At 35.4% G+C, this 27,144-nt stretch overlaps 5 protein-coding genes and 5 non-coding genes across 11 annotated transcripts; 3 read left to right on the top strand and 7 right to left on the bottom strand.

Moving 5' to 3' along the window:
• Window positions 1–1,244: 1,244 nt before the first annotated feature.
• LOC111453519 (cilia- and flagella-associated protein 251) lies at window positions 1,245–2,841 on the bottom strand. Of its 2 annotated transcripts, XM_023094644.1 has the most exons (3): window positions 2,314–2,841; window positions 1,532–1,996; window positions 1,245–1,449 (listed from the first exon to the last, which is right to left on the bottom strand). In XM_023094644.1, the coding sequence occupies exons 2-3, from the start codon at window positions 1,980–1,982 to the stop codon at window positions 1,388–1,390; spliced, it is 513 nt and encodes a 170-aa protein (XP_022950412.1). In that variant the 5' UTR covers window positions 1,983–1,996; window positions 2,314–2,841; the 3' UTR covers window positions 1,245–1,387. The 2 variants fall into 2 exon arrangements, with proteins under 2 accessions (XP_022950412.1, XP_022950411.1); XM_023094643.1 differs by lacking the exon at window positions 2,314–2,841 and having other exon boundaries at window positions 1,532–2,219.
• A 682-nt stretch (window positions 2,842–3,523) lies between these two features.
• LOC111453528 lies at window positions 3,524–5,878 on the bottom strand. The gene is made up of 5 exons (XM_023094656.1): window positions 5,569–5,878; window positions 5,346–5,487; window positions 5,138–5,239; window positions 4,034–4,107; window positions 3,524–3,957 (listed from the first exon to the last, which is right to left on the bottom strand). Exons 1-5 carry the CDS (start codon window positions 5,744–5,746, stop codon window positions 3,848–3,850), a joined length of 606 nt encoding a protein of 201 aa, XP_022950424.1. The 5' UTR covers window positions 5,747–5,878; the 3' UTR covers window positions 3,524–3,847.
• A 119-nt stretch (window positions 5,879–5,997) lies between these two features.
• On the top strand, window positions 5,998–6,079 carry TRNAS-CGA. The gene has a single exon. It is a non-coding gene; the product is annotated as a tRNA-Ser (tRNA).
• A 1,639-nt stretch (window positions 6,080–7,718) lies between these two features.
• Window positions 7,719–7,800, top strand: TRNAS-CGA. Its single transcript has one exon. It is a non-coding gene; the product is annotated as a tRNA-Ser (tRNA).
• A 312-nt stretch (window positions 7,801–8,112) lies between these two features.
• LOC111453699 lies at window positions 8,113–9,069 on the bottom strand. Its single transcript, XM_023094905.1, has 2 exons — window positions 8,709–9,069; window positions 8,113–8,626 (listed from the first exon to the last, which is right to left on the bottom strand). Exons 1-2 carry the CDS (start codon window positions 9,001–9,003, stop codon window positions 8,163–8,165), a joined length of 759 nt encoding a protein of 252 aa, XP_022950673.1. The 5' UTR covers window positions 9,004–9,069; the 3' UTR covers window positions 8,113–8,162.
• Window positions 9,070–16,151: 7,082 nt separating this feature from the next.
• Window positions 16,152–18,275, top strand: LOC111453219 (myb family transcription factor PHL12-like). Its single transcript, XM_023094225.1, has 5 exons — window positions 16,152–16,534; window positions 16,633–16,709; window positions 16,790–16,826; window positions 16,905–17,019; window positions 17,802–18,275. The coding sequence occupies exons 1-5, from the start codon at window positions 16,288–16,290 to the stop codon at window positions 18,193–18,195; spliced, it is 870 nt and encodes a 289-aa protein (XP_022949993.1). The 5' UTR covers window positions 16,152–16,287; the 3' UTR covers window positions 18,196–18,275.
• A 510-nt stretch (window positions 18,276–18,785) lies between these two features.
• On the bottom strand, window positions 18,786–18,858 carry TRNAK-CUU. Its single transcript has one exon. It is a non-coding gene; the product is annotated as a tRNA-Lys (tRNA).
• Window positions 18,859–18,960: 102 nt separating this feature from the next.
• Window positions 18,961–19,033, bottom strand: TRNAK-CUU. The gene has a single exon. It is a non-coding gene; the product is annotated as a tRNA-Lys (tRNA).
• A 102-nt stretch (window positions 19,034–19,135) lies between these two features.
• On the bottom strand, window positions 19,136–19,208 carry TRNAK-CUU. Its single transcript has one exon. It is a non-coding gene; the product is annotated as a tRNA-Lys (tRNA).
• A 1,002-nt stretch (window positions 19,209–20,210) lies between these two features.
• Window positions 20,211–23,392, bottom strand: LOC111453220 (BAG family molecular chaperone regulator 4). Its single transcript, XM_023094226.1, has 4 exons — window positions 22,913–23,392; window positions 22,093–22,370; window positions 21,853–21,999; window positions 20,211–20,908 (listed from the first exon to the last, which is right to left on the bottom strand). The coding sequence occupies exons 1-4, from the start codon at window positions 23,139–23,141 to the stop codon at window positions 20,711–20,713; spliced, it is 852 nt and encodes a 283-aa protein (XP_022949994.1). The 5' UTR covers window positions 23,142–23,392; the 3' UTR covers window positions 20,211–20,710.
• Window positions 23,393–27,144: the final 3,752 nt, after the last annotated feature.

The following is a 27,144-nucleotide window of genomic DNA, read 5'->3' as shown; positions in this document are numbered from 1 at the left end:
ATTTTGTGATAACTTAGGTGCTTATGTCGGATGTTTAGCTTAAGTCATACGAATTGATGAATTGAGTGATTGAAACTGTAATGACCCGATTTTCGATACTACGAATCACAGGTCGCCACATACACTCGAAGGTAAAAAGGGTGTTGGATTTTTCTTTTGTAAGACGGGAGACTTAAAATTTAAATAAGCATTCAAAACCGATATAAAAGGTAGTATTTGTGGAGTCAAATCAAAATGGTTTACTAGAGAGACATAAGTTTCGAGAAGTAGCATTGAAAATAATAATAAAAGGACAAGAAGGAAGACGACTCGATCTAAAGGCATCCCCTGCAATTGCACGACTCCACACGCTCCTGTCATCAACAGTGGTCTACACTTTATCTGACAAAATAACGTGGGATGAAGATAAAATACTCAGTATGCAACCTACTTGTAGGCTCTTGTCAGACTTAATCCTAATCACATAAACTTAAACTATAATCCAAGTTACCATTGAGCTCGAGATTTTTTTTCTTCCCACTCCCTCCGTTCTCGGCCTAATAAGAATGAGTCCCTTCAAGGTTTCATCCCTGCAAGAAGAATGGACATTTCTGCTATTAGTCAAGTATAAGTGGGTAAACCATATCTATCTCTTGAAAGATTTGATCACAATGAGTACTAATCAAGAGAAAAGATGGATCAATTATTTCCTTCTAAGTCCACCTTTTTTTCATAATTCAATGCATTGAAAGCTAGCTTGGTTTCTACAATCGAGTAAGGAATCCCCACATCCTTCGCCACGATTAGACCTTTTTATTAGACTTTATTTCCATCACATCCGCATCGATAAGAGTTGATGACTCGAACAACACGAATAGAGTTGATGACTCGAACAACACGGATAGTGTTCCAACCTAATTTTCTGTTTTCGCATGAGTTCAATTGAGTTGTTAGGTCAAAGAATCTTACTTGTCTGTCATACATGTTATATTAATAACTACAATCTCATAAAACTCAAATATCAAACATTCACAAATTACAACACATCATTAATATTAGTTAAACTCAAATATTCTTAAGTTTTACAGTAATCTTAAAAATAAAATTGATTCGCATTTCTATTTTCGAGTGAGTTGATCAAATTGACCTATTAAAAAAAATTCTATGAGTAGACAAATTTTCAATTTTCTAAAAATTTATTCCAACTTTTATGATTTAGAATATGTAATTTAGATGAGTCGGGTTCTTAAATCATATGAATGCCCCTACACAAGACATCGAGATGTCGCTTTATTTATTATGTACTCTGTTTTAAAAAAGAAGAGTACTAAGCCCAGACAATCAAAACAACTTAAATTTACATGAAACAGAGCCCTATGAACCAAAAACAAAACAGAACTAAGAAGTATCATTCATGGATAATGGAGTGAATCAGAATTGCAGCTTCATCTGTTGTGGTCGCTGCATCACCTGTTTAGTTCATCACAATTTCAAATTTTCATTACTCTGAAATTCAATGAATTCAAAATTTCTGTTCTATGAAAATACCTACCTTGAAGTGAAGCAGGCAAGTGGGAGACAATATTGTCTATAATGCCTCCCCCGGCGCCGCCATTGCCGCCGCTGCTCTTTTCTTCAACCGACTCAGAACCGCCGCTTTTATCCCTTTCCTCTTCCCCACCATCTTCATTTCCCTCTGCAGACGCCATGTTTGCAATAAAATTCTTCAGAAACCCACTTTTCTTTCCTTGTTCTTCTTCTTTCTCTGTCTTTTCTTCACTTTCCTCTGCAGAGACCATGCTGGAGATGAAATTCTTCAAAAACCCACTTTCTTTTTCTTCATCTTCTTCTTTCTTTTCTTCACCTCCCTCGGCAGACACCATGTTAGAAATGAAATTCCTCAGAAACCCACTAGACTTCTCCTTTTCTTCTTCTTCTTCTTCTTCACCTCCTCGTTGTTGAATGAGTTTCTGAGGATGTTCCTCTGCAGCTCCACCTTCCATGGTTTCCAGATTTCCTGTTTCAGTTAAGGTTTCGATTAGATATCTATTGATGAAATCATCGAACATTCTTCTCTTGTCTGCATAAGCAGAAACTTGCAGAGGAATGGACGAGCGTCATTCCAAGCAATGATTAGAAAAAAAGAGGCTTTTTTCAGGTTACACGTATGTTGTTGGAAACTTTGTCTTTGTCGAATTAAAAATCAACACGTGGAATATTTAACAATATTTAAATGGAAGGTCGGTTGGAGATTTTTCGATGCCTAAAAGAGATTAAAAATGATTTATTTGATACAAAAATTAAAAATTTAAGTATGTTTCCAAGACCATTTACCTCAACCTGCCTCACCGGTTTGTTCCACGGGTCATCATCAATAATCAAGCTCTTGAGGTCGATCAGCTGCAATTCGAGCTAGTTTGTTCGTTGTTCTTTGCCTTGTGATTCCCTGAAATGAAGCTGCTTTCTTTTGTCTGAATCAGGACTACCAAGACTTCATGGCCTATATATGCGAAGCCTGCAAAGGAAGTACTGCACCAGAAGCTTGCAGGCCTACAATGGCTTGGCAATACCTGGAAAATAGCAATGCTGGTAGTCAAGACTGGTTTGGAACTCCAACAAGAAACTCAACATTTTAAACGCTGGCAAGGAAGGATCTCAAGATCAAACAGCCATTAAATTAGATACTAGAGACATGGAGGAGTTTCTAATTTGTAATAACAGTACTAGAAGATAATGATAGGATGATGCTAACATTAGTTCATGAGCTGATTGTAATGTTGCCTTCGCTCAGACAGTATAAAAGTTGGGAACTTCTTATCAGCTATTAATGCTATAAAACATAAAACAGATTAAGGGAAAGAATAGAACCTGATAGGAGTACATTAGAAACCACTAATCTCCACAATAGTATGATATTGTCCACTTTGAGCATAAACTCTCAAACCATGGAAATGTATTCTTTACTTATAGACCCATGATCATCCCCTTAATTAGCCAATGTGGGACTCCCTTTCAACAATCTTTTCCTCGAACAAAGTACATCATATAGTCTCCTTTGAGGTCTATGGAGCCCACGAATAGCCTCCTCTTAATAGAGGCTTGACTCCTCGAACAAAGTACACCCTTTGTTCAACACTTGAGTCACTTTTGATTACACTTTCAAGACTCACAACTTCTTTGTTCGAAACTTGAGGATTCTACATGACTAAGTTAAGGACATGGCTCTTATACCAACCCTTCATAATGGTATTTGCTTGTGGAGATTGAATCTGATATTATGATTGGCAGGTGATGTCTAGATCTTGTACTTATTGCTTTCTGGAGGCCATGGTTTCTCGTGTTCCCTGTCCAAACTCTATTCTGAACAATGCTCATATATTTGCTGATTGTTATACAAATGAGTATTACAAGCATACTATATTGCTTCGGAACCACAACAAAACTCCATATAACAACATCCTAGGATCGTCATATTTTCATTGTACGATCCATAGTGATATTACAATCATTTTCAGTGACTAATATGAGCAGACTATAATAGATCTTAGAATTTAAACTGCCATACAGATGAAGGGAGTGGAGACAGAGTCAGTTGCTTCCTTGAGAATCAAATATCCATGATAATGCATTTACAATTTGCAAGACTTGGCGCCTAACATAGACGGGCATTCATTTCTTCAATAATCATCAAGGACTAAGGAGATGTGATTTACAATAAGTTATCACAAACGACAGTACTTTAGAGATTAGTCCCTTAAACACACATATACAACAAAATAAACATTCGATTTTAATACCATGAGGTGCAGAAAGAAGATGGGACAAGATATAATAAGCTGCTAATTCACAATGTAATGGATGTATGGTACTATGGGGAATTAATCATATTCCAAATGCCATTGCATATATCAAAAGAAGATATATTAGTCGGGTCGAATTCAAACTCTTGCACAACCCGTTTATTTCTGTCCACAATATCTGTAGTTGATTAACGTTAAGGTAAAGAAATCGCAATAAGGAAACAGAAAAGAGTACAAATTCAGATGAAGGATACGGCCAGAAATTTTAGACTGATCATCCATGTTTGGTATTATATCAGTGACCGAAGCATACATTGAAAGCTTCCTCCTGCAAGAAAAAAATAAAATTTGAATCAATTCAAAACATGAGAATTGTCAGGTTACCGTTATCAAAAGATTAATGAGAATTGAGTTGTAAGAGATCTTTGATGGCCACCTAGTTTATAAGTTCATGGTTAAAAAAGAATACGATAATTGCAACTACTACAAATTCAATTCTGGAATGAACTACAATTCCAAATGTGAAGGACAGTGAATCCGGCACACCCTTTTGGGAGATCCCACGTCGGCTAGGGAGGAGCACGAAACATTTTTTATAAGGGTGTAGAAACCTCTCCCTAGTAGACGCGTTTTAAAAACCTTGAGGGGAAGCCCAAAGAGGACAATATCTGCTAGCGGTGGGCTTGGACCGTTACACCCCTCCACAATGTTATTTTGTCTAATTTGGTGTATCCTCTCATTGGTTTCACCTAAAAAGTCTCGTACCAAGGAAGATAATTCTCCTCGCTTATATTCCATAAATCTAACCCTTTCCTATTTAATGTGGTAACATATTAGTCCAGTCCACCTCATTTTAAATAATGACTTTGACAACTATTTGTACTTGGTAGTGTTGTTTACTAATCATTGTTACCTCTGTTTCTTCTCTCATTCATCTCTTAGAAAATTTCAAATACCTTACAGAAAAACTCTCCATTTTCAACACAGGACAAAGATTCCATAGCTTTAATATCTGAAGAGGTTGGCATTATCTATATCATGAATCAGATATTAGACTATAAAACGTTCATGACTTTAAAGATTAAGCAGCCATCTTCATAGGAGTGTCTACCTTGTTAACTTTTCTAACCATAAGCTATCAATAGGAAGAACAAAGGTGCCAATAACCTATAATTTATGTGCATAAAAGGTAAACCTTCTAACTAAAAATACATTAAAAGGGATGTGCTTGTCAGATAATACTTGATACTGCACAATGCTGAAAAATAGATACAAAATTCAAAGGATTAGTTAATTGCTACCAAATTAAGTCACAATTACAGATGACAAAGCAACTTGAAAACAGAAAAGAAACTCACTGCGTCCTAAGTTCTTGTTGCTCAAGTTTCTTCATTGCCTGCTTCCTTTCTTGAACAGAAATCCTTTGGCGGTCTAGATCATTAATCTCACTGGTGATAATTGTGTTGACGAAAAGCAGGTGCATCATACATACATGTGACAGGAAAATACATTAGGAGCAAACAATCATATGAATAATTTAACAATAAAAGTTAATTTTACACTTATCTAATTTCCTCCATGAGCAAATTCCCTTTGCCAAGTTCCTCTCCGAGCTCCTTTTCGAGAATATCGATTTCATCATCTGAAACAGTGCTCGTTCTCGCCTCCTCTGTTTTCTGCCGGCATGCCTCGATTTTCTTCTCATAATCTGCAAAAGACCTAGAATCTATAACCTCGAAATGATTTGAAATACAGCCTTTATTTAGAGAGAGAGAGAGAGAGAGTAGACCTTGAACTGAGCTTTGAACATTACTGAAATCATCGAAGCAAGAAGATTGAAGCGTCTTGAAATGTTCAAGACATTGATTCAAGGTTTGAACGTCATTTTGGTCGTTCAAGAGCGCTACCAGATCATCGCCATAAGATAAAAGCTCCTCGATATTGAACTTTCCGGCGAAATCTGCCATTCCTGTTAATTGAACAACAAATCGACAACGAGGTTCCTGGAAGTAGGGGAAATTTCAGGGGAGAGCAGAAAAGTAAAGTGAGGATAGAAAATTTTGAATTCAGGAGTCAGTGGGGAAGCCTTTTTCGGGCGATCTTCATTCCTAGGGCTCCAACTCAGAAAAATCAATTTTGTTTTGGCGCCAAAAATCAATGTATTTAATTTAAAATTGAAGAAATTAATAAAATAATAATGGGTACGATTACACAAATCGTCAATATGTCCGAGTGGTTAAGGAGACAGACTCGAAATCTGTTGGGCTTTGCCTGCGCAGGTTCGAATCCTGCTGTTGACGGCTTTTTGGATTTGTTTTTTTATCTTGAATACTACCGATTTATAAATTAATGCCAAATTTAAAATTAAATACTATTTATATTACTAATCTTAGATGTTATTATTATTTTTAGATAACTCAGTTAAAAGCTAACTTTTCATACTAAATTAATTAATAAAAATTATTAAAATAAAATTATGACATTTTATTTTGGTTATGACTTACTTTGAAAAAGATAAAATATAATTTGCATGGGAACATTGACGATAGACCCACCAGAAACATAATGACTGTTCGAGTTCTTGACTATAAAAATATGCTACACAATTTAAATTGGCTACCACTATAATGACTGCTCGAGTTCTTGAGACTGGAGAGAGGCACCTCGAGTGCTAGGTCAATTCTGTGCCAGTTGGAGACTAGGTTTGAGATGCATATCATTGAAAGAGAGCATCACCTCACTGCATTTTCAATAGTCAATTCGAGAGGCAAATCCAATTAAAAGGTTGTTGGTCTTGATCCAATTCACGATACATGAGTTAGAATGTTGGTTTAAGCTCTCGAAAGAAAACCGATCGAACGAGAATTAGTAGTAGCATTACTTGCTAACCATCTCTGGATAAAAAATTAAGAAAATATAATGTCTTAAACACAAAATTTAAACATTTAATAACGCAAATACCTTATAATAAAAAACATTCGAACATAGTTTCAAATCGTTCACACTATAAAATTCATGTCTCATCTTATAAACTTCCGTTCAAACTTTGCATTCATTCTACAACATGAAATCGGTCTAATTCTAAAGCCACTATAATTAATGATTGTTTTTATACGAAGACGAGATACCTGACATTTCATAACCACAAATGGATTGTCGAAGAAAGCAAAGTGAAGCGAGATTTTTGCGAAATAGCACGATTTAAATTTGAAACTTTCAAATAAGACGTCGTTTTACACATGAAAAATATGTGAATACATAATTTATAAAATGTCGGGCTAAAAAACATAAAAAGAGAAAATTTCGTATATCTTCATTCGTCTTTTGTCATAAAAAAAAATGATTATGTAAACTCAAACAATAAAATAATATATCATCAGATGATGTCTCATATATTGAATAAAGAAATGTATGTATAATATTAGAAATTTTCTCGAGGGCCATATTTTCAAAGGACGTCTATATGGAACTATTTAGTCGAATTTACGGGTGTACATGGGTTGGGGTGGAAAAATATTTAGGATCAACTCGAAATTTTGGGTTGATGATCCGAGTAATTCGAATAGAGTTCACAATCTAATCTAACCCTCTATTTTCGGGTTGGGTTAGGTTGAGTTTTTTTTTTAATTATTTATAACACTACTTATCTATTATACAAGTTACATTAATAACTAAAATCTCATAAAATTCAAAGTACAATGGGAGGATTGAGTTGTAACCCTATTTTCGGTGGTCGGATCAAAAGTCAACTTAGGAACCTTCTAGAAATTTTTATTTTTTTATTTTTAAATTTAATCGAACCTAAATCGAAATAAATATAAACAAAACTTTTCTCGTTGGATGGGTAGTGTGAATGAGTAAGATTCTTAGGTCAGTCCACAATTAATTCACTTAAACGTTTATGATTAATTAATTAATTTAACAAAATATGAACAAATTGTCAATATGTCCGAGTGGTTAAGGAGATAGACTCGAAATCTATTGGGCTTTGCCTGCGCAGGTTCGAATCCTGCTGTTGACGATAATTTTTGTTAAAATATGTGTTAGGCGTTGACGCCTTTTCCAAAGTGGAATTTGCTTCTTATATTTTGTTATTTAAAAATATAATAATATATTTTATTTAGAACTTTATTTTCCTTATTTTAAGACTTACCATACTACATTCAACCTTCAGACTTCTTTTCTCGAAAAAATATAGGAGAATTCTTGTTTCACATTTCCTTTGTACGTTAATTAAATAATTTTAACATAAAGTCAATATGTTTGAATGGTTAAAAAGAGTGACGGAATTTTTCCAAACTTTAACGAACAAAAATGAGTACATGAATTAGGGTTTTGTTGTGCAAAAATTTATACAACTATAGATTAAATTAAGAATTGAAACTAAATTATATGTTTCTTTTGCTTTACAGAAGATTTGGATGGAACCCTACGGTTGTCGTCCCTCACCGGACTTCTCACTCCACACAACCGATGGTGGTGCTTTATCCGCCATGGAAACAGCATGTCTAGCCCACAACCCTTCGGCGGTGAAAATGGCCTCCCTCCCACCCTCTGCGGCGAGAAAGCGTGGCGGTTCAACACCGACGAGGCGGCTAATGCCGTTGCATCCGGTAGAAACCGCTCGATCATGAAATTCGACGACCGCTTGTAACTCACATTCTTTCCTTCTTCTTCTTTTTCTTCTTTCTCTCTATATAAATTCAGCTCGTTTAGCTTCAAATCCTTCTCGGCCTTCTCGACTATGTCGATGGCCTCTGACAACGAGAACACATCCACGACATCGGACAAGACATAATCGCTCTCACTCAAATTGTCGTCACTCTCACTATGTCGAGTGTTTTCTTCTGAAAATTTCAAACTTCAAATCAAATCATATAAACTAAATTTCCAATTCAAACCAATTTAAAAAAATTTCATAAACCCTACTTGTTTGAATCGGTGGTCGCCACCATCGAGGCGGAAGCGTAGGACGAGGAGTAGTAGCGGAGCTGTCGTAAACGACGTCGTGACATCTCTCGACGTAGTCCTTGGGCTTGCCAGGAGCTTGCTCCCAACAGAAAGGAACTCCATCGCTGGTTGTGGAGCCGGAGATACTCAAGCGGCCGATACCGACATTGGCGGCGGCGGGACGGCGGGTGGTCAAAAGGGGAGCGTCGAAGTTGAGTTTCCGAGCGATATGGTGGTGGCCGTAGCTCCGGCGTTGGTCGTGGTCGTGTTCCATGAGATGGGTTGAAAAATGAATGGAAATGGGATTTGGTTGTGTTTGGAGATAAGATTAAAAGGGAAGTTAGTTGAAACATGAGGAGTTGAAACAGCTGGAGAATTATGGACATCTCGTGTGTTTCATTAAAGCCTAAATTTTTATTTATTTATTTATTTATTTTTAAAATTTTTTAAAATTATTTATTTAATTTCTGGCAGATATATTTGTCACAAGACACAGTGGGATGAAGCTTTAATTAACTTATCAACTTCCATCAGATTCTCTGCTTCATTTGGAATTTACTGATATTTTTAGCTTACACGTGTCAACCATCCAGAATATTTGTGGAATAAAAAGTAATTTACTAAAAAAAATTATGTTTTTTTTTATTCAGAATTATGGGTATGCTCGGAGATTTGAATCTAGAACTCGTACTCAATGAAAATAGAAGGACAACAAAAAATGAACGGTGGATCACCATTGAGCCTTCAATTTTGTGATGTCTCACATTGGTCGTGGGGAGGAGAACAAACCACCATTTATAAGGGTGTAGAAACTTTCCCCTAGCAGATGTGTTTTAAAGCCTTGGGGGGAAGCCAAGAGAGGACAATATCTGTTAGCGGTGGATTTGGGTCATCGTTGTCAACGTCCTAAGAATGACTTCCAATAGGTGTATTGGAAAAAGAGGGGAAGATATATTATTGGAACAAATCACCATTTATAAAGGTGTGAAAACCTTCCCTTAACAGACGCGTTTTAAAGCCTTGAGGGGAAACCCGAAAGAGAAAGCCCAAAGAGGACAATATCTGATAGCGGTGGATCTGAGTCATTACAAATTTTGTGTCGACTTGCAGGTTGCTGCTATCTATAGCTGAACATGGGGGAGGAAGATATATCATTAGAACAAACCACCATTTATAATGATGTGGAAACCTTCCTCTAACAGACGCGTTTTAAAGCCTTGAGGGGAAGCTCGAAAGGGAAAGCCCAAAGAGGACAATATCTGCTAGCTGTAGATCTAGGTCGTTACAACTTTTGTGTCGACTTGCAGGTTGCTGCTATCTATAGCTGAAACATGGGAAAATATCATCTTTTCTTTGTACGAGATCCCACATCAATTGGAAAGAGGAACAAGAGTTAGCGAGAATGCTGGCCTCGAAGGGGATGGATTGTGAGACCTCAGTTGAAGAGGGGAACGATATATTCTTTATAAGGGTATGAAAACATCTTCATAACCAACCCGTTTATGGTTCAAATTTGTACATAACGTATGGCCCAAACCTTGTTTCGGCCCAGTCACAGGTCCATGATCAGCCCAATTTAGAACCAAGGTGGCTCTAAACTTGGGCCGAGCAGATCAAATGGAGCAAATTGAATTGACTTTTCTACCCTTTTTCTCGTCTTTTTTGTGCGTCATATATAATTAATTATCTCTATTTTTGTTATTTTGATTTATTTTTATAAACATATTCTCGGCTACATTAATAAAATTATTATTTAAAAAAATTAAACTAAATTTTATATAATAAATGCATTAATTAATAAAACTGAACTTATCCATTTTCATTTTCAATTTCCTGAATTCAATGCTTTATGAGAATATAAATATAATTAATTAATAAAGACCAATCAATATCATTTATTTTTTTTTGGGGAAAATCTTTGATTAATTTGACTGCCCATTCATCTTTTTATTTTCTTTGATTATATCATATTATATACCCGAGTTCACATGGGAGTGATTGATTGAAATAAACTCGGGGATTAAGTCAATCACGTATTTATTTTAAAATATGTGAAAGTTGAATAAAAATATACCTTAAATTAATTAGATTTTGTCGATGATTGACCAAGTTTATAAACGTAGAATAAATTCTACGCTAGGCCGATCGTAATTATTTTAAAATTTAATAGATCAAATTAATATAAAATATTCTATTATAATATTTTAATTGTTGGAATAATACCACTAGGGCTAGTAGGCTAAATAATTGAAGTGTTTGAATTCCACCTTATGTATTGGAAAATGATTGATGGAATGTGGGTATATATAGATTAGTTTAAGGGGCGCACTTCAAAAATTTAAATTTCTAGTCTCGCGATCCCAAGTTAAGAGGTATTATCGGCTATCATAACTCACTTAGTCATGCCATCGAGAACAAGTCCACATGTTGTTCATCTTTTTGGGACATCTCGAACATCCATCCAGTCGTGAAGTGGGTTGGTTGTTTCGACGTTAGATTTGTGGGATTATCGTCGCCGGAGAACTCTCGGACTCTCTCTCGTTATCTCTCTATGTTTATCCTCTTTTCCTTGTAGGTGTTTTGTGACGAGTGGTTGAAGTTTGTGGAGTTCATTGGCATGCCATGGAGGTCAGGAGAGCGTGTGCCCGAGTGAGGTCTAAAGGACACGAAGAAACTCTTAATCGAGCTGATAGCGAGCTCGATTTTTTTTTTCTTTTGCATATATAGAAGTATGGATAAGTTAATTAAAATTTCACTAAACCTAAATGGAAAAAAAGAAAAAAAAAAAAAAAACAATGGAATGAGGTAGAATAAGACAACCACTGCCTTTGACTGAGAATTAATAAAATGTATTTTTGTCGTGTCGTTTTCTATTGCTCCAATCCATGCATACGTAGTGATTGGGACAACTCCATTTATAAATTATTAAATTTTAAATATAGCAAAATTAGGCCCTTAAATTGGTCAAAATAATTAATTATATAATTTTATGCATAAATTTGGCATAAACCCTTCCCTTGCTTCGCATTGGTCAAAAATATCAATATAGATAAACATGTTAATTAAAAATTTTAAAATATCTTGTTTGGCTCAACCATGTCTTCTTTATATAATAATTCACGTTAATTAATTACGATACTACTTGGTTTCTCCCCTTTAAATTGGAGAAAATAAGGTTACGGGTGTTTGGACCAACTCGGACTACTCAACCCTAAATGATAAAGGTTGGATTAGGTCGGATTATATATATAGTTTCGGTTGGATTGAGTTTTTGGAAAATTAAAAATTTGGGTCGATTATGGGTTGAAAGGGTTATAACTAAATCCAATCGTACCCTATGTTAAAATTATTATAAATATTAAGAATATTTGATATTATAATCGCTATTAGTGATGCATTGTGACGTATGATACAAGGTGTATGACAAATAACTATGATTTTTTAAAATATTTTTTTTTTAAAAAAAGAACAACCCAACAACCCAACTCAAACGGGAGAGAGAATTGGGTTGGGTTGTAAACCCTAGTCGGACTATTCATGTCACCAATTCAACTAACCCAAAATGTAGGTTAGTTTCAGAGATATGGTCATACACCTTCGTATTGACCCGATATGAAATGGTAAAAGTCTATCTAGGATAAAAGCATGTAAAAGGAGTTTGAAACGAGCATGCAACCATAGGCAATACGCCTAAGACAAGCATGACCATGACTATAACGGCCCAGATTCACCGCTAGCAGATATTGTCCTCTTTAGGCTTTCCCTTTCGAGCTTCCCCTCAAGGCTTTAAAACGCGTTGCTAGGGGAAGGTTTCCACACCCTTATAAAGGGTGTTTCGTTCTCCTCTTCAACCGATGTGGGATCTCACAATCCGCCCCCATTTAGTGTCCAGCGTCTACGCTGGCACTGATTCCTTACTCCATTTGATGTGGGACGCCCACTAAATCCACCCTCCTTTGGGGTCCAGCGTCCTTGTTGGAACACTGCCACATGTCTACCCCCTTTTGGGAATACCTCCTCGCTGGCACATCATCCGGTGTCTGGCTCTGATGCCATTTATAACGGTCCAAGCCCACCACTAGCAAATATTGTCCTCTTTGGGCTTTCCCTTTCGGGCCTACCCTCGAGGTTTTTAAAACGCGTCTGCTAGGAGAAGATTTCCACACCCTTATAAAGGGTGTTTTGTTCTCCTCCCCAACCAATGTGAGACATTACAAAGACATCCTCCCCCACTCAATTGGTTGACGTCCCTGTCAACCGGCACAGACAAAGACTGAGACATTTGTCATGCGGCCATAGACAACATGCTTTAGACAAAACATGACTGTGACATCATCCAACCCATGTACACACTTAACTTGAATGACCAAATATAGGATCATTTCCCTGAAAAAAATAATAATTAAAAGAAAGTGCTATTCAAAATTTTGTCCAAATAAATTATTAAAAGTCTTTTTTTTTACCATTTAAAATTCATTTCTAAAATTAAATATATATAGGAGCTAAAGGAATATGGTAATGATTTGTTTATTTACCTGTCACACACATATAAAATAATCAAATGAATTTTAAAACAAGATACGGCATCGTATAATTGGCAATAAAATATTATTGATGGAAATACCACCCACCTACCAATAATATATTATATATATAATATAATAGAGAGATAAACATGGTATGGTATGGTTGGACATGTATGATGCATATGTGCACATGCATGGTGCATATATAAATAAATAAATATATATATATATAATAAATGACGAAAACGGACAGACATACTCATTCTCAAATTATGGGTTAGATCCGCATAAATAGGCTCTTTCGCATTCTCATGCAAAATTTAAATTATATATATATATATATATATATATATATATATATATTTTTTTTTTTTTTAAAAAAAAAAATAATAATAATAAAAAAAACAGACAGGGCCATGTTTTAGCGTTGACCTACAGGATAAGGCATCGGGAGTGAGTGAATCTTTCTGACTCTGTTTTTTTTTTATTTTTTATTTTTTTTATTTTTTTATTATGGGATTTTGATGTTGAACATGTGGGAACTTATCATGGAACCTCTGTTCTTGTCGTGTAAGAATTGAAATTAACAATATTTAAGGATATTTGGGAATCTCTAGGTGAGGGGATCGAGAAAATGAAAGATGGATGGACTAATTAATTACGCGTTAAAGCGAGTAATTGTTGAGATTTTCAAGATATAATAGAGGCGAGTGGTTGTTGATTTTGTGAATCTTGTGGTTGTTCGAGGAACGTTCGTGAAATTTTTGATCGATTGAAACATTGTATGCACGAGAGAGTTATAGATACAACATACGAATCAAACTCTTTTAAGAACGACCACCGTTGGAAGAAGTTTTAGTATTTTAGGTCAAAAACATGTATAATCATGATTTTTTTAGATAGATGAGACATTGAAAACGACCATTGTTGTTGGTATAATTAAAGCTATTAATTCTCTCAAATATGTGCTACTATGAGACCAATGCCGAGAAGCTAGATGATGTTATGTTTTGGTAGAAGAATGATTGATATATGGCTTATCGAATGTTGTTTGTGGCATGTGTTTCTATTATCGACATGAACCTCATTAATGTAAGTCTCGATCTAGATTATTTAAGGACAGTAAATACATGAACATGATGTATCTTTCATCTCATGTCTTTGATCCCTCTACTAACTATTCTGTTACGACACTGACTGGACCTGAAATCATATGAAAGGAGTGTGGATCTTGATCACGACGTTAAAGTTGAGAATATTTGTTAAAACCATCTGATCTAAAGGGTGGTGAGAGTTTTTTATTTATAATCATTTACATAATCAAATAAATTATAAAAGAAATAGAAAGAGCAATAAATGGATGCACGCATATTGACCTATCATTAAGGGTCAAATATGATTGATACAAGTGGTAAACCGTAATGAAAGGCTAAATATCCTCAAGAATACAAGATATTAGCCTATAATCAAGGATCAAATATGATACATATGATAAACGGTAACAGCAGAGGTATCAATTTGGAGCTACTGTATATAAGTGAATAAGGCTGTAATATATAAAACTTCCTTAAAACGTGTTATTCTTTATTTATATGGATTCAAAATCCTCGAGTAACGTAATTGGTTCATCTATCCCTTCACCTAGAATCCTACCACGAGGGTGAAGAGTTGCTCTTTGTCCCAATGATTTGTATAAGTTGTATAAGCGTAGATAATCAATCGCCCACTAACTTTTACTTTGATTTATTTGTCCCGAAACCAAACCAGACCAATCTATAAGAAATAACAATTAATTGTCGGGATGAAGTATATTATGTGAAAAGATTTAAGCTCGTTGTCTGTTTGAAGACAAACATGTTACAAACGACATGACAACATAAAAAAACGTTACGAAACATTATTAAAAAACACAACAACAAAAATGACACTAACTTAGAAGCAAATGAGTTCCTCAACAACAAAAATAGGGTGCAATGGCTCAAGACTCTCGTGAATTTAAACCCACAAAAAGGCTCCATCAAGCTAGCTAAGCTACACATGAAAGACAGCAAAATCATGAACCAATGCACGTGGAAGGAATGAAAACACCAAACCCAACTATTTTTCTCAAAAAAAAAAAAAAAAACATTTCACCTAAAAGCATACCTTTTCTAAACGTTACATTATATCCCGCTTTCCTTCTGTTTGATCTACAATACTATTCATTTTTTAAAAACATGATTCAAACAGCGATTACGCGACATCATACCAATTCAAACATAGCTCAGTCAATAAGACACTAACGTCTTGTTCTTGTTCATATCTTTAACCTAGTCAAATTTTTTTTATAAATTTTCTCAAAATTATTAATTTAATTACCTAATTACAATGGTGACCACAAAATAGGGAATTTTTTAAAAAATAAGCTTAAATAAATGCAAATATAAAAATTGGTATGGGAAAACATTATTAATTATATATATATATATATATATATATTTTGGAGACATACCAAAAGGACAAATCTAATGCCTTGATTTTTTTTCAAAATTATTATTGATTTATGTTAATAATAAGTTAATTAAAAAAGATGCTTTGGAATTATTGTAACACAAAACAAATATTATATTGGAATTCAACTCTAAAAATATAAAATATGGATGGATTCACATGAGACATGTACCATGCACCCACATGCATGACAATGGCATGCATGCTCATAATTAATTAATTAATTAATTAATTTTTGTATAATTTTCCCTGAATTTCCTTTAATTTCTTCAAAAATAAAATTAAAATTAACCTAATTATTTTTATTTATTAAGATTAAATAATAAAATTTAATTTTTTAACCGTCCCAACATATCTAGAGACCAGACACGAGTCTTCTGTCTTCTCCATGAAGATCTGTCTCTCTACCCAGCTAGGGTTTCTCTCTCCTCATTTCTCTCTCTCTCCTCATTTCTCTCTCTCTCCTCGTTTCTCTCTCTCAAGTGGGTTAATAGATCCATATCTCTACTCCCAAACTCTCTCTCTCTCTCTCTCTCCCAATTATGGAAGCACGGAGCGATGGTGGTGGTGCGGCGGCGGCGGCGGCGGAGGTGGCAGCGGAATGTTCAAACTCGGGAAGCGAATTGGGAAATGAAGGGAGTTCAAGTAACAGCACAATAGAAGAGAATGATCAACAGAAGAAGCCGAGTGTGAGGCCGTATGTTCGATCCAAACTCCCTAGACTCCGGTGGACATCTGATCTCCACTCCCGTTTCGTTCATGCCGTTGAAAGACTCGGTGGTCAAGAAAGTAATTATCTTTTTAAATGATTCGATTCGAGTTATAATTCGAGTGGAGAATCGAACCGTTGATTTGAATTGAATTTTGTGTTTGATTTTGTTGTGTAGATGCTACGCCTAAGTTGGTTCTTCAGCTAATGAATATCAAAGGATTGAACATAGCTCATGTCAAGAGCCATCTTCAGGTTTGTTAATCTCTCTCTCTTTTTGTAAGAAATTTATTGAATAATTTGGATGTTGAATTTTGAAATTGTGTTGCTTTCAGATGTATAGAAGCAAGAACACCAATGAATCAAGTCAAGGTATTTATAAACTTGTTCTTAATTAAGATTCTATGTTGCTTTTCAATTCATTTATTTGAAGTTTTCTTTGAAGAACAGTGATGGATCAAAGGGTTATTATGAATGAAAGTTGTGGAGATCATAACATATTTACTGTCAGCCAAATCCCCATGTTTCAACGCTTCAATCAAAGCTATGCCTCCAATGTTTTTCGGTAAGAACTTCGATTTCGAGTTTGAAATAGTAGAAAGTGTTTTTGATTCAAATTAGGACGTACTTTTCAAAATATATTGTGAGATCTCACGTTGATCGGGGAAGAGAACGGAATATTTTTTATAAGGGTGTGAAAACTTCTCTCTAACAGACGCGTTTTAAGAACCTTGAGGGGAAGCTTGAAAGAAAAAGTCTAAAGAGAATAATATTTGCTAGCGGTGAGTTTGAGCTGTTATAAATAGTATCTGAGCCAGGCACTGAGCAGTGTGTTAGCACGGACGCTGAGCCCTGAAGGGGAGTGAACACAAGGCAGTGTGTCAGCACGGCGCTGAACCCTGGAGGAGGGGGGGTGAAAACGAGGCAGTGTGTCAGCACAAATGCTAGGCCCTGAAGGAGGGGTGAAGACGAGGTGGTGTGCCAACACGAACGCTAAGCCCTGAAGGAGGGGTGAACACGAGGTGGTGTGCCAACGAGGGCGCTGGGCTCCGGGAGGGTGAAAACGAGGCGGTGTGCCAGCACGAACGTTAAGCCCTGAAGGAGGGTGAACACGAGGTGGTGTGCCAACGAAGTTACTGGGCCCGGAAGGGGAGTGGATTGTGAGATCCCACATCGGTTAGGAAAGAGAATGAAACATTCTTTATAAGTGTGTAAAAACTTCTCCCTAACAGACGTATTTTAAAAATCTCGAGAGAGAAAATTCAAAGAGGACAATATTTACTAGTGGTGGGCTTATATATTTATTTTTCAAAAGTTATTTCAAACTCACTCTACCTTTCTTATTAGATTCGGCAGGTCAACATGGAATGCTTACGAGACGAAAACAATACAAACCCCATGTACCGAGAAGGCGAGATCGAGGCTCTTCGACAGCAGCAAGAGCGCTACACCGGGAACAACCATCTGCAAGAATCACAGCTCGATCGGTGAACAGAACACGACAACAAGCAAAAGGGAAGAAATGAGAGAAAAGGAAGATCCATGCAGAGACATAATAATCAGAGAGAAAAGGAAAACCCCAGATGGAGAAATTGACTTGAGTTTATCCCTAAAGATTGCACCAACAGAAGGGATGAAGATTGATAAGAGACGAAGAACACGAGAAGAACACGAACAAGAACACGAAGAACACGAAGAACAACGTAGAACTGATTTAACCCTATCTTTATGTCCATACTAGAGAGAGAAGAGGAAAGAGAGAGAAAGTAAGTACTCTGGATCTGACTATATGAATTGATGAAGAGAACAAATTCTAAGTGAGATCCTGAAGTACTTATTTCCCACTTCATGTTTTTATGAATGCATCATTTTTCTTCAAATGTATATTATAATTCAGACATCTTTTAACCCTAAACCAACACGTTCTCCTCTTTCTTTTCTCGACTTTCGAGCACGTTTACAAAATCTTCGAACTTTCAAAATATCTAGTACCTTCTTAATTTTCAATTTATGTTTAGAAAATCTCCCCCATATTTAAAGATTTTAAACAATAATTGATAATTATATATAATTATATATAATTATATTTTATGTGAGTGTGGTTGGGAGGAAGTCCCACTTTGACTAATTTAGGAAATGACCATAAGAAAATAAAACACCCACCGTATGGTTCAAACCCACAACCACAAGATTAAGAGCCTTACGCTCTACCAACTAAGCTAAACAAGCTCACAAAATAATAATTTTAAATCACACAAAACAGATATAATAAAAATAAAACGCTCAACGTTACTCCACAAGATAAAATATTTAAATTAGCAAAAAAGAAAACGCCCACCGTGGGGTTCGAACCCACGACCACAAGGTTAAGAGCCTTGCGCTCTACCAACTGAGCTAGACGGGCTCACAAAATAATAATTTTAAATCACACAAAACAGATACAATAAAAATAAAACGCTCAACGTTACTCCACAAGATAAAATATTTAAATTAGCAAAAAAGAAAACGCCTACCGTGGGGTTCGAACCCACGACCACAAGGTTAAGAGCCTTGCGCTCTACCAACTGAGCTAGACGGGCTCACAAAATAATAATTTTAAATCACCCAAAACAGATATAATAAAAATAAAACGCTCCACGTTACTCGACAAGATAAAAAATTTAAATTAGCAAAAAATAAAACACCCACCGTGGGGTTCGAACCCACGACCACAAGGTTAAGAGCCTTACACTCTACCAACTGAGCTAGACAGGCTCACAAAATAATAATTTTAAATCACACAAAACAGAAATAATAAAAAGAAAACGTTCAACCACACGATAAAAAATTTAAATTAGCAAAAAAGAAAACACCCATCATGGAGTGCAAACCCACCTTGTGCACTACCAACTTAGCTAGACAAACTCACAAAATAATAATTTTAAATCACACAAAATAGATAATAAATAGTTAAAACGCCCGCGACCACAAGGTTAACAGCTTTGCGCTCTACCAACTGAGTTAGACGGGCTCCCAAAATAATAATTATAAATTATACAAAACATTTTATAAGAATAACTAGAGAAAACAATCCACAGATAAAAATTTTAAACCAACAAAATAGAAAACATCAATCATGAAGTTTGAACAACATAACACATCTAACCCTTATTTCACATGATAAAAATTTTAAATTATCGAAAAGAAAACACCGAGTATGGGGTTTGAACCCACAACTATAAGTTAAGAGTCTTGACTTCTATCAAGTGCACTGGACAGGCTCACAAAATAATAATATTAGCAAGAAAACAAGACGCTCACCATAGAGTTCAAACCCACGTCCATAAGGTTAGGAGCTTTAGGAGCTTTACACTCTACCAACTAAACTAGACGAGCTCACAAAATAATAAGTTTAAATTTGGTTCCTTTTAAATCCTTCTTCTATCCCAACAAAGCCACTCGACTGATAGACAGAAGTTTCAATCAGAGTCGGTTACTTGTTCGGGCCGGGACCGATAAGTGGGAGTCATAAGAAAGAGGCTATAACCCAAAGTCTAATGGTGAAACCATAGAAACATTTATAATTGATCAGAACATTAATGAAGAGATGACAGTGAATTGTGTGTCAGATAAAAATACATGTGCAGCTCCGAAAGTGGTGGGACACAATCCAGTGATGAACAAGATTGGTATGACCTGCGAGGGGAGCAGAAGAGAAGGTACAGCACACTAAATGCTCACAAATCTATGCCAACAGTTCTTTGTTGAGATCCACAAGCAAAGATGGCCCCATCACAGTAAAGGGTCTGGTGGCTATGGAATTTATTAAGGTTTTTCGTTACAGACATTTAACATTCGACTAAGATTCAGTCGACAAGTAGCATCCGATGGGACGAAGCTGATCGTCACTGTAGATAGCCTCTGTCCCATCTTTCTCTCAGAAGCATTCATAACGAATTACTAATAATTGAAAGAACACGACGCGTATGCAGCCGGGCCAAGGTTTTTGGTCTCTTTTGCCTGTTCTCTGAGATTTGAAGAACAAATCAAATCCAGAATATGATTCCAGTCATTTCCTTGTGCTCAACCTGTTTTCATTCATTAAATACTACTTAATATTGCAGCAACTCAATTTCTAAGAATGGATGGCTTTCCAGAGTCATTAATTTAAAATGGGGTCGGGGTCGGGGTCGGGGGAAGGTATTTGGTATTCTCTATGATTGACTAATACTAATAGACATGAAATAAATGGACTCATATGAGGTGGTTTGATTGAGCTAATCAAACCGTTCCCAATCCTGAGTTACTCTTGTAGAAGATGGAGCAGGGGATGGGGGAGTCAAGCTACCAACTCCCGAGTCGAAGGTCTCCCATTCGGTCTTCACTGCAACCGTGTTGTGATTGTTACTGATTGGGTTAGATTTTCCTGCCTTCAACGCATCGAGTGTGTCCACGAAGTTCTGGACACGGCGTACCTGTTGTTTAAGATCACCTCTTTAGTACCGATCCTAAAAGAATTCGGGGACTCTCAGATGCATTGATGTAATTTCTATTTTAGGTGATAACATGTTTGAAATAACTTTAAAGCTTAAAACAGACTGCAAGGCAACAATGTGCCTTTATTAGAATCTGACCGAACCGAGTGGAAGCTCAATCATAAAAGCGAAGGAGCACTGTTTGATCAGACGAGCCGAACAACCAGGCATATTAGCACCAGCAATGATCGAATAGCAAGATTATTGTTCGACGTACAAGTTCACTATTAGAAATTCGTCCTCTAGGTCAGTACTGAACAGCAGCTAACTAAAACATAATGTAAAAGGTCTAGCTGCAACTTGGCATTCCAATGAACAACATAGCCTTTTAATGAAAATTCACTAACTCCTTAGAAAACTCAAGAACACAGTGAATACCCATAGAACAGTAACTAACACGAACATCCTTAAAAATGATATCATACTACTAAACCCAGTAATACCTTGAATTGTAAAAGGAAGGCAAGAACTTTGTTCTCATATATTTTCTCCCATATCATCGTAAGAAAGGTTTTTCTCGAATCACATATAATGAAATGGTTAATCCCATTTATGAAAACTGGTTGGTTGCATACAAATATCTGCATAATGCTTTTGTCCCTCTAAGAATCAGATGGATTCAAATGCTAATGATATCAGATGGTGTGAGATCCCACCTCGGTTGGAGAGAAAACAAAGCATTCTTTATAAGAGTGAGGAAACCTCTCCCTAGTAGACGTGCTTTAAAACTTTGAGGGGAAACCCGAAAAGGAAAGCCCAAAGAGGACAATATTTGCTAGCTGTGGGCTTGGGTCATTATAGATGGATTCAAATGCTAGTGATTACTCAAATACTACACACAACGCAGTATATTTGTGTATTATCATCAGTGTTTAAGTACTAACCTCAGCTTTCCTCTGCAACTTGGCATCTCCTTCAGCATCGATACTGTCCAATTTCAACAATTGTCTCATCAGCATCTCTGTTAACACTACGAATTCTTTCTCTGCAACATTCGTGCCACCATTAACAGCTACTTCCAAGGCAGCAACCTATAGAGATTATATATCGAACATGAACAAAAGATAACCCAACATCTTATAGAGGCAAATGAAGTGCTTTCAGAGACTGCAACCACAACTCACCCTTTCAGAAAGCTTATTGACCTCGGACTGAACCTCAGCTATGGCTCCTGATGCCTTTGAAAATGTCTCACTTTTCTTAACCTCTTCCACCACCTTAACATCGTCCACCACCTTCTTCTGTTTGCTTGTGTGATCCTCCAAGAGTAAGATCTTTGACAAATTCTTCACACCTGCAGTATGCAAATGCTCATCGTCATCCTTTTCCTTACCTCGAAACAGGAGCCTCTGCTCTTCGGGCTGCAAACCGGTCTTCGCTACAAGGTGTTTTTTCATATCACCTGCAACAGATGAAGCACACTCAAAATCACCAACATGGAAGCTGCTCCGAACTCCACAATAAGTACACAAGCCAGCATATACCAGATACCAAGAATGGAAGGAGTTCAGTTCCCATCAATCCACAGAAACGTAATAAAACAACGATGTCAAACAAAACAAGTTAGTTCCTAAGTTCCCAATACCAAATCCAGACAAACGAAAGAAGACATTCACATACCTAAATGATAAAGCCATAGCCCCCCCAACTCAAATTCATCCATTAAATCCAACCCAAAACAGACCCTCCATGAACTCTAAAAAGAAAAAAGCTAATCCGATATCAAATCAAATGATCCCACATCTAATCTTCCACTCATATCGGTTGATTTCAATCCATACAATCAACTCATGAACAGGTGAAGTAAAACCCTAAAGAAAACTCGATATAAGAAATCAGATTCCTCAAACTCAAAGAGCAATACAAAGCCCTAAATTAAGAACAAGACTTATTCAATTGAAGAACAGGGGAAAATCAGCAGAGAAAAGAGTACAAGCGCGGTACCAAAAGTGGATTGGGGAGGAAGGAAAATCTTGTACTTAGTAGGGCCATAGCCGTGAGTAACACTGACGGAGATCGTGGCGTCGCTGGAAGAAACATCGGCGCCATTATCAACTTCCCGCTTCTGGACGAACATGCCGCCGGGCCTCATATCCAACTCAGTTTCGTGATTCTTCTCGTCCTGCACAGTGGCCGATCGACTCGGGGACGAATTCTTCTCCGTCATGTTCATATTTCCCACACTAAAATCCTTCAATCGAACACAGAAACAGAAACAGAAGCCGGCTTAAGAGAATATTTATTGATTGGCAAAGGGATTTCTAGGGTTCGGAAAATCACGATCCAAATTGGTTTCACGAATTTGTAGAAATTTTGAACTGTCCATATCTGTAATTTGTAAACGAACCCTAATCCAAATTACAAATACGATCTCTTCTACTTCTATCCAGATCATCTAGGTCGGTCTGACCGACCACATTAAACTATTCAAAAAAATTTAAATTTTTGTAAATTTTAGATTTTTTTTAAAAATAATATATCAAATAATAATAATAATAATAATAAAAGCTTTTTGCTTTTTCTTTTTTTTTCTTTTTTTTATAAATGATTTTCACACCTCTTTTTCTTTTTCTCTTTTCTTTTTTCTTTCATAAATAAAAGTAATTAAAAACGATTCCTTTTAGTAAGGGAAAAGCAATAATCCACCTTTAAAAGATGGTGAGAGGGAAGGGAAAAGAAAAAGTCTTTTTAATTAAAATAAATAAAAGTGAATAATTATATTAAAATTATCATAATTTAAAAATGTTTCTAATTATTAATTTAAATTGAGATTTTAAATAAAATAGTCAAATCTAATATAAATAAAAGATGGTTGGATTTTCTTTAAATTAATTTATTATTTTTTAAATATTCAAGATGGGCCTCGACTTCTATTGGGCCGTAATGATTCTCTTCTTGTTGGGCCCCACTAAACCTCAAGTTTAGGATTGCTTTGCAAATATAGCCTTTTACATTTCCGCCTTTTCTAATACGTCCCTTTCTCTTTCTCTTATATTAATTTTCCCCCTCTATTTTGTCTTTATTGCCTGAAAAAAAAGTGATTTCTTCTAAAAAAATTAAAAATAATTATATTTGTCGTAGTTTTAAACTATTATATTCTGAATTAAATTTTACAAAATAATAATATTAATTTAATTATAACTTGAGATAGTTCATTTTTTTCATTTATTTAAAAAATAAATTAAAGAATTTTGAGACCATAATTATAATATTTAATATTAAAATATGAAATATATCGGTTTATTAGAATTTATTTGAAGGACTAGAGTTTGGGAATATTTAATAATAGAGGGAGGGAGGGGTTATAGTTTTGGAGAGGTTGATTTTAATTAGAGAGAAGTTGAGGGGTATTTTAGCAAAGTTCACATCAGAATCACTATTCATTGAGGGACCCAAATATGAATCATTCAATCAATTGGCTAATCCAAATTTTGTACCAATTCCTTCTTCTCTGTCTCAATACTGTACACACACCACTCATACCTAAACCTAAGTTCGTCGTCGTCGTCGTCGTCGTCCGAAATGTGCTACAAACCCAATTGAATTGAGAGAAGAGCGTCTCGACACTATGTCGTGATGGGATATGACAAATTCATTGTCGTTGTCATCCGAAATGTGCTACAAATCCAATTGAGTTGAAAGAAGAGCGTCTCGACACGGCAGAGCATGTCGTGATGGGATGTGACAAATTCATCGTCATCGTAATGTGCTACAAAATGAATTGGGTTAAGAGAAGAGCATCTCGACGCTGCAGAGCGTATGATAATGGGATGTGACAAATTCGAGAGTTGTAGAGTGGCAAAGACAACCATTGTTGATAGATCGAGGGTTTAATTCGTTATCGGATACATAGGTGTACCTAAAGTGAGTGATAGAGACGTGGGGATTTTGTCCAACAAATCCATATCTTTGAGAAGGTGGAGGAGAGGAGGGTGAGGTAAAAAAAAAAAAAGCGGGTAAATATGAGTAGTAGAAGTAAGAATAATTAGGATTTTACCAACCCAACGCGAATGCCGGAGCTACTACCATGTGCTTTTGTTTCGCCTTTCTCCCCAGGCCCCCTCCCCCCATTTCTTTACCCTTTTTTTTCCCTCTTTCTTTCTCACCAAATCTCCCTTTCACATTTTCCCGTTAAATATAAGGATGATATCTAATATGTCAAAGCAGACAATATCGTTGTTACAAATGGTATCAGAGCCTCCCATCAAGTAATGGGTTAGCGAGAACGTTGAGACATCCCATGTCTCACTAACACAGTTGAAGAGAAACAGAGTAATGATTATAAGGGTAACACTGATGGTTATATGTAACGGGCTAAAGTATACAATATCTCAATATTTACCAGTAATATATATGTGTATATATATATATATAAACTTGGAAATTCAATAACTAAACTTGTTATTAAAAATAAAATAAAAAAGGCAGAAATTTGTAAAAGAAGGATTTAAAATTGTGTGGAGGGGCAAAAGGGAAAAGGGAAAGAGCCAGATTTGCAATATTGCATGCTTCCAATACCGATGCCCCTCGTCCTATATTTTCAGATTGGAGGGGGTCCGCTAATCATCACCTTCTACTGTTTTTTTTTTTTTTTTTTACTTGATTTTTCTTTATAAATTCATAAAGTAAAAGGAGGGATTCAAGACAATACCTTAAATTTCGATTTAATTATAAATTTAATCTGTGAATTTTAAATCCATGTGTAAAATATTATCGTGAATAATAAGTTTTTGAACATTTAATACTGTGTCTAATAGATCTTTAAATTTTTAAAATAAATGTTTAATAAATCTCTCAACTTTTAATTAAATTAATTGTCTAATAAATATAAAATTAAATTTAATGTATAATATGATTTTAAGAACAAAATTTATAAATAATCCTTAGGTTCTAAATTTTGGAAACTTATTAGTCTTTTATATAATTTTTAGGTTTTCTTTAGCTCAATAATTATTTATTTAGTAATGCTGACGTGGATTTTCACCCTTTTATATTTTGTGAGGTAATATTCCATAGAAAAAGGAGTTTGAAAATTCTATTTTATTAATTTAGGCTTTCAATTTATGTTTAATAAATCTCTAAACTTTTAAATTTTTGTCGAGGTAATCTATGAAATATTTAAAAGTGTTGGATGATGAAAGTCCCACGTCGACTAATTTAGGGAATGATCATGAATTTATAAGTGAAGGATACTAACTCTATTAGTATGAGGCGTTTTAAGGAAGTCCAAATCAAAGTCATGAGAGCATATGCTTAAAGTGGACAATATCGTACTATTATGGAGAGTCGTGTTCATTTAACAAATAGAACAGATTGGAAACACGAACGTTAAAAGTTGGGAAAGAGGGAGTTTGATTTTAGGTTTTTACGTATAGAGAAAGAAAGCAAGTAAACATAAGAATGGACACATTACCCAACCCCCAACCAACACACACACACAAATTTATACATAATATTTTCTGTTTGTTTCTCGGGAAACCAAAAACCTGAAATTCCCCCCTCCGTCTTTAAAAGAAGAGCTGATAAGACATGTTTTAATCTCTTTTTTAATTTTATATTAATAAATAAATAAATAAATTTTTATTTTTCAAAATCAATTTTCTGACCCCTAAACGTGACTAAAAGTGATCTCTTTCCTCTCTTTGCCGACTTGTGATTGTGTACATAAGGACACTGTTCCCCTTTACTTGGGGGTCCCTTTTAACCCTCTTTCCTTCTCTCCTTAAACCTAATCCCGACCACTTGTCGTGTTCTCATATCATGTTAAATTATCAAAATCTAAAACGATTGTATCAATTTAAGCTCATCGTTAGCAAATATTGTTCGTTTTTAAAGCGTGTTTATTAGGAAGAGGTTTCCACGGGCTTCAATTTAAGGGTCACGGTCAAAAAGTAACATTCTAATGATATCTGTTTAAGATGGGACGAGAATCGTTTTTGTGAAGAAAGAAATAGTATATGCGTATTTGCTTAAGATTCCGTGGAGAAAGGTCAAAGTTCTTTAGACTTTTTTTTTTTTTTAATAACTTGTCTATTTGACTATAAAAAGTTAAAATTTTTATATGATTTTGATTAAAAGCAAAGAGAGGGAAAATATATATATATATATATATTCATAGTACAATTAAAAGCAATAAAAATTCTTAAAGAAAATATACTGTTTTTTTTTAATTTTAT

Source organism: Cucurbita moschata, unplaced genomic scaffold, assembly GCF_002738365.1.
Source record: "Cucurbita moschata cultivar Rifu unplaced genomic scaffold, Cmos_1.0 Cmo_Scf00015, whole genome shotgun sequence".
NCBI classification, from domain to species: Eukaryota; Viridiplantae; Streptophyta; class Magnoliopsida; order Cucurbitales; family Cucurbitaceae; genus Cucurbita; species Cucurbita moschata.
Note: the sequence above shows the minus strand (reverse complement) of the source record. Positions and strands in the feature narration are given on the sequence as shown.

What these genes read in the sequence shown, in the direction of transcription:
- LOC111453528 (XM_023094656.1), bottom strand. Translation starts at nt 5,746, where the DNA reads ATGGCAGATTTCGCCGGAAAGTTCAATATCGAGGAGCTTTTATCTTAT. An exon ending in CAACAAGAACTTAGGACGCA is followed by an intron (nt 4,108 to 5,137) that starts GTGAGTTTCTTT and finishes TTTTTCTTGCAG; the next exon opens with GAGGAAGCTTTCAATGTATG. An exon ending in TCAGTCTAAAATTTCTGGCC is followed by an intron (nt 3,958 to 4,033) that starts GTATCCTTCATC and finishes AATCAACTACAG; the next exon opens with ATATTGTGGACAGAAATAAA.
- LOC111453219 (XM_023094225.1), top strand. Translation starts at nt 16,288, where the DNA reads ATGGAAGCACGGAGCGATGGTGGTGGTGCGGCGGCGGCGGCGGCGGAG. An exon ending in AAGACTCGGTGGTCAAGAAA is followed by an intron (nt 16,535 to 16,632) that starts GTAATTATCTTT and finishes TTTGTTGTGTAG; the next exon opens with ATGCTACGCCTAAGTTGGTT. An exon ending in TATGCCTCCAATGTTTTTCG is followed by an intron (nt 17,020 to 17,801) that starts GTAAGAACTTCG and finishes CTTTCTTATTAG; the next exon opens with ATTCGGCAGGTCAACATGGA.
- LOC111453519 (XM_023094643.1), bottom strand. Translation starts at nt 2,048, where the DNA reads ATGTTCGATGATTTCATCAATAGATATCTAATCGAAACCTTAACTGAA. An exon ending in CTTGCCTGCTTCACTTCAAG is followed by an intron (nt 1,450 to 1,531) that starts GTAGGTATTTTC and finishes TGAACTAAACAG; the next exon opens with GTGATGCAGCGACCACAACA.
- LOC111453220 (XM_023094226.1), bottom strand. Translation starts at nt 23,141, where the DNA reads ATGAACATGACGGAGAAGAATTCGTCCCCGAGTCGATCGGCCACTGTG. An exon ending in TCCTCCCCAATCCACTTTTG is followed by an intron (nt 22,371 to 22,912) that starts GTACCGCGCTTG and finishes CATCTGTTGCAG; the next exon opens with GTGATATGAAAAAACACCTT. An exon ending in TCAATAAGCTTTCTGAAAGG is followed by an intron (nt 22,000 to 22,092) that starts GTGAGTTGTGGT and finishes TAATCTCTATAG; the next exon opens with GTTGCTGCCTTGGAAGTAGC.
- LOC111453699 (XM_023094905.1), bottom strand. Translation starts at nt 9,003, where the DNA reads ATGGAACACGACCACGACCAACGCCGGAGCTACGGCCACCACCATATC. An exon ending in GCGACCACCGATTCAAACAA is followed by an intron (nt 8,627 to 8,708) that starts GTAGGGTTTATG and finishes TGAAATTTTCAG; the next exon opens with AAGAAAACACTCGACATAGT.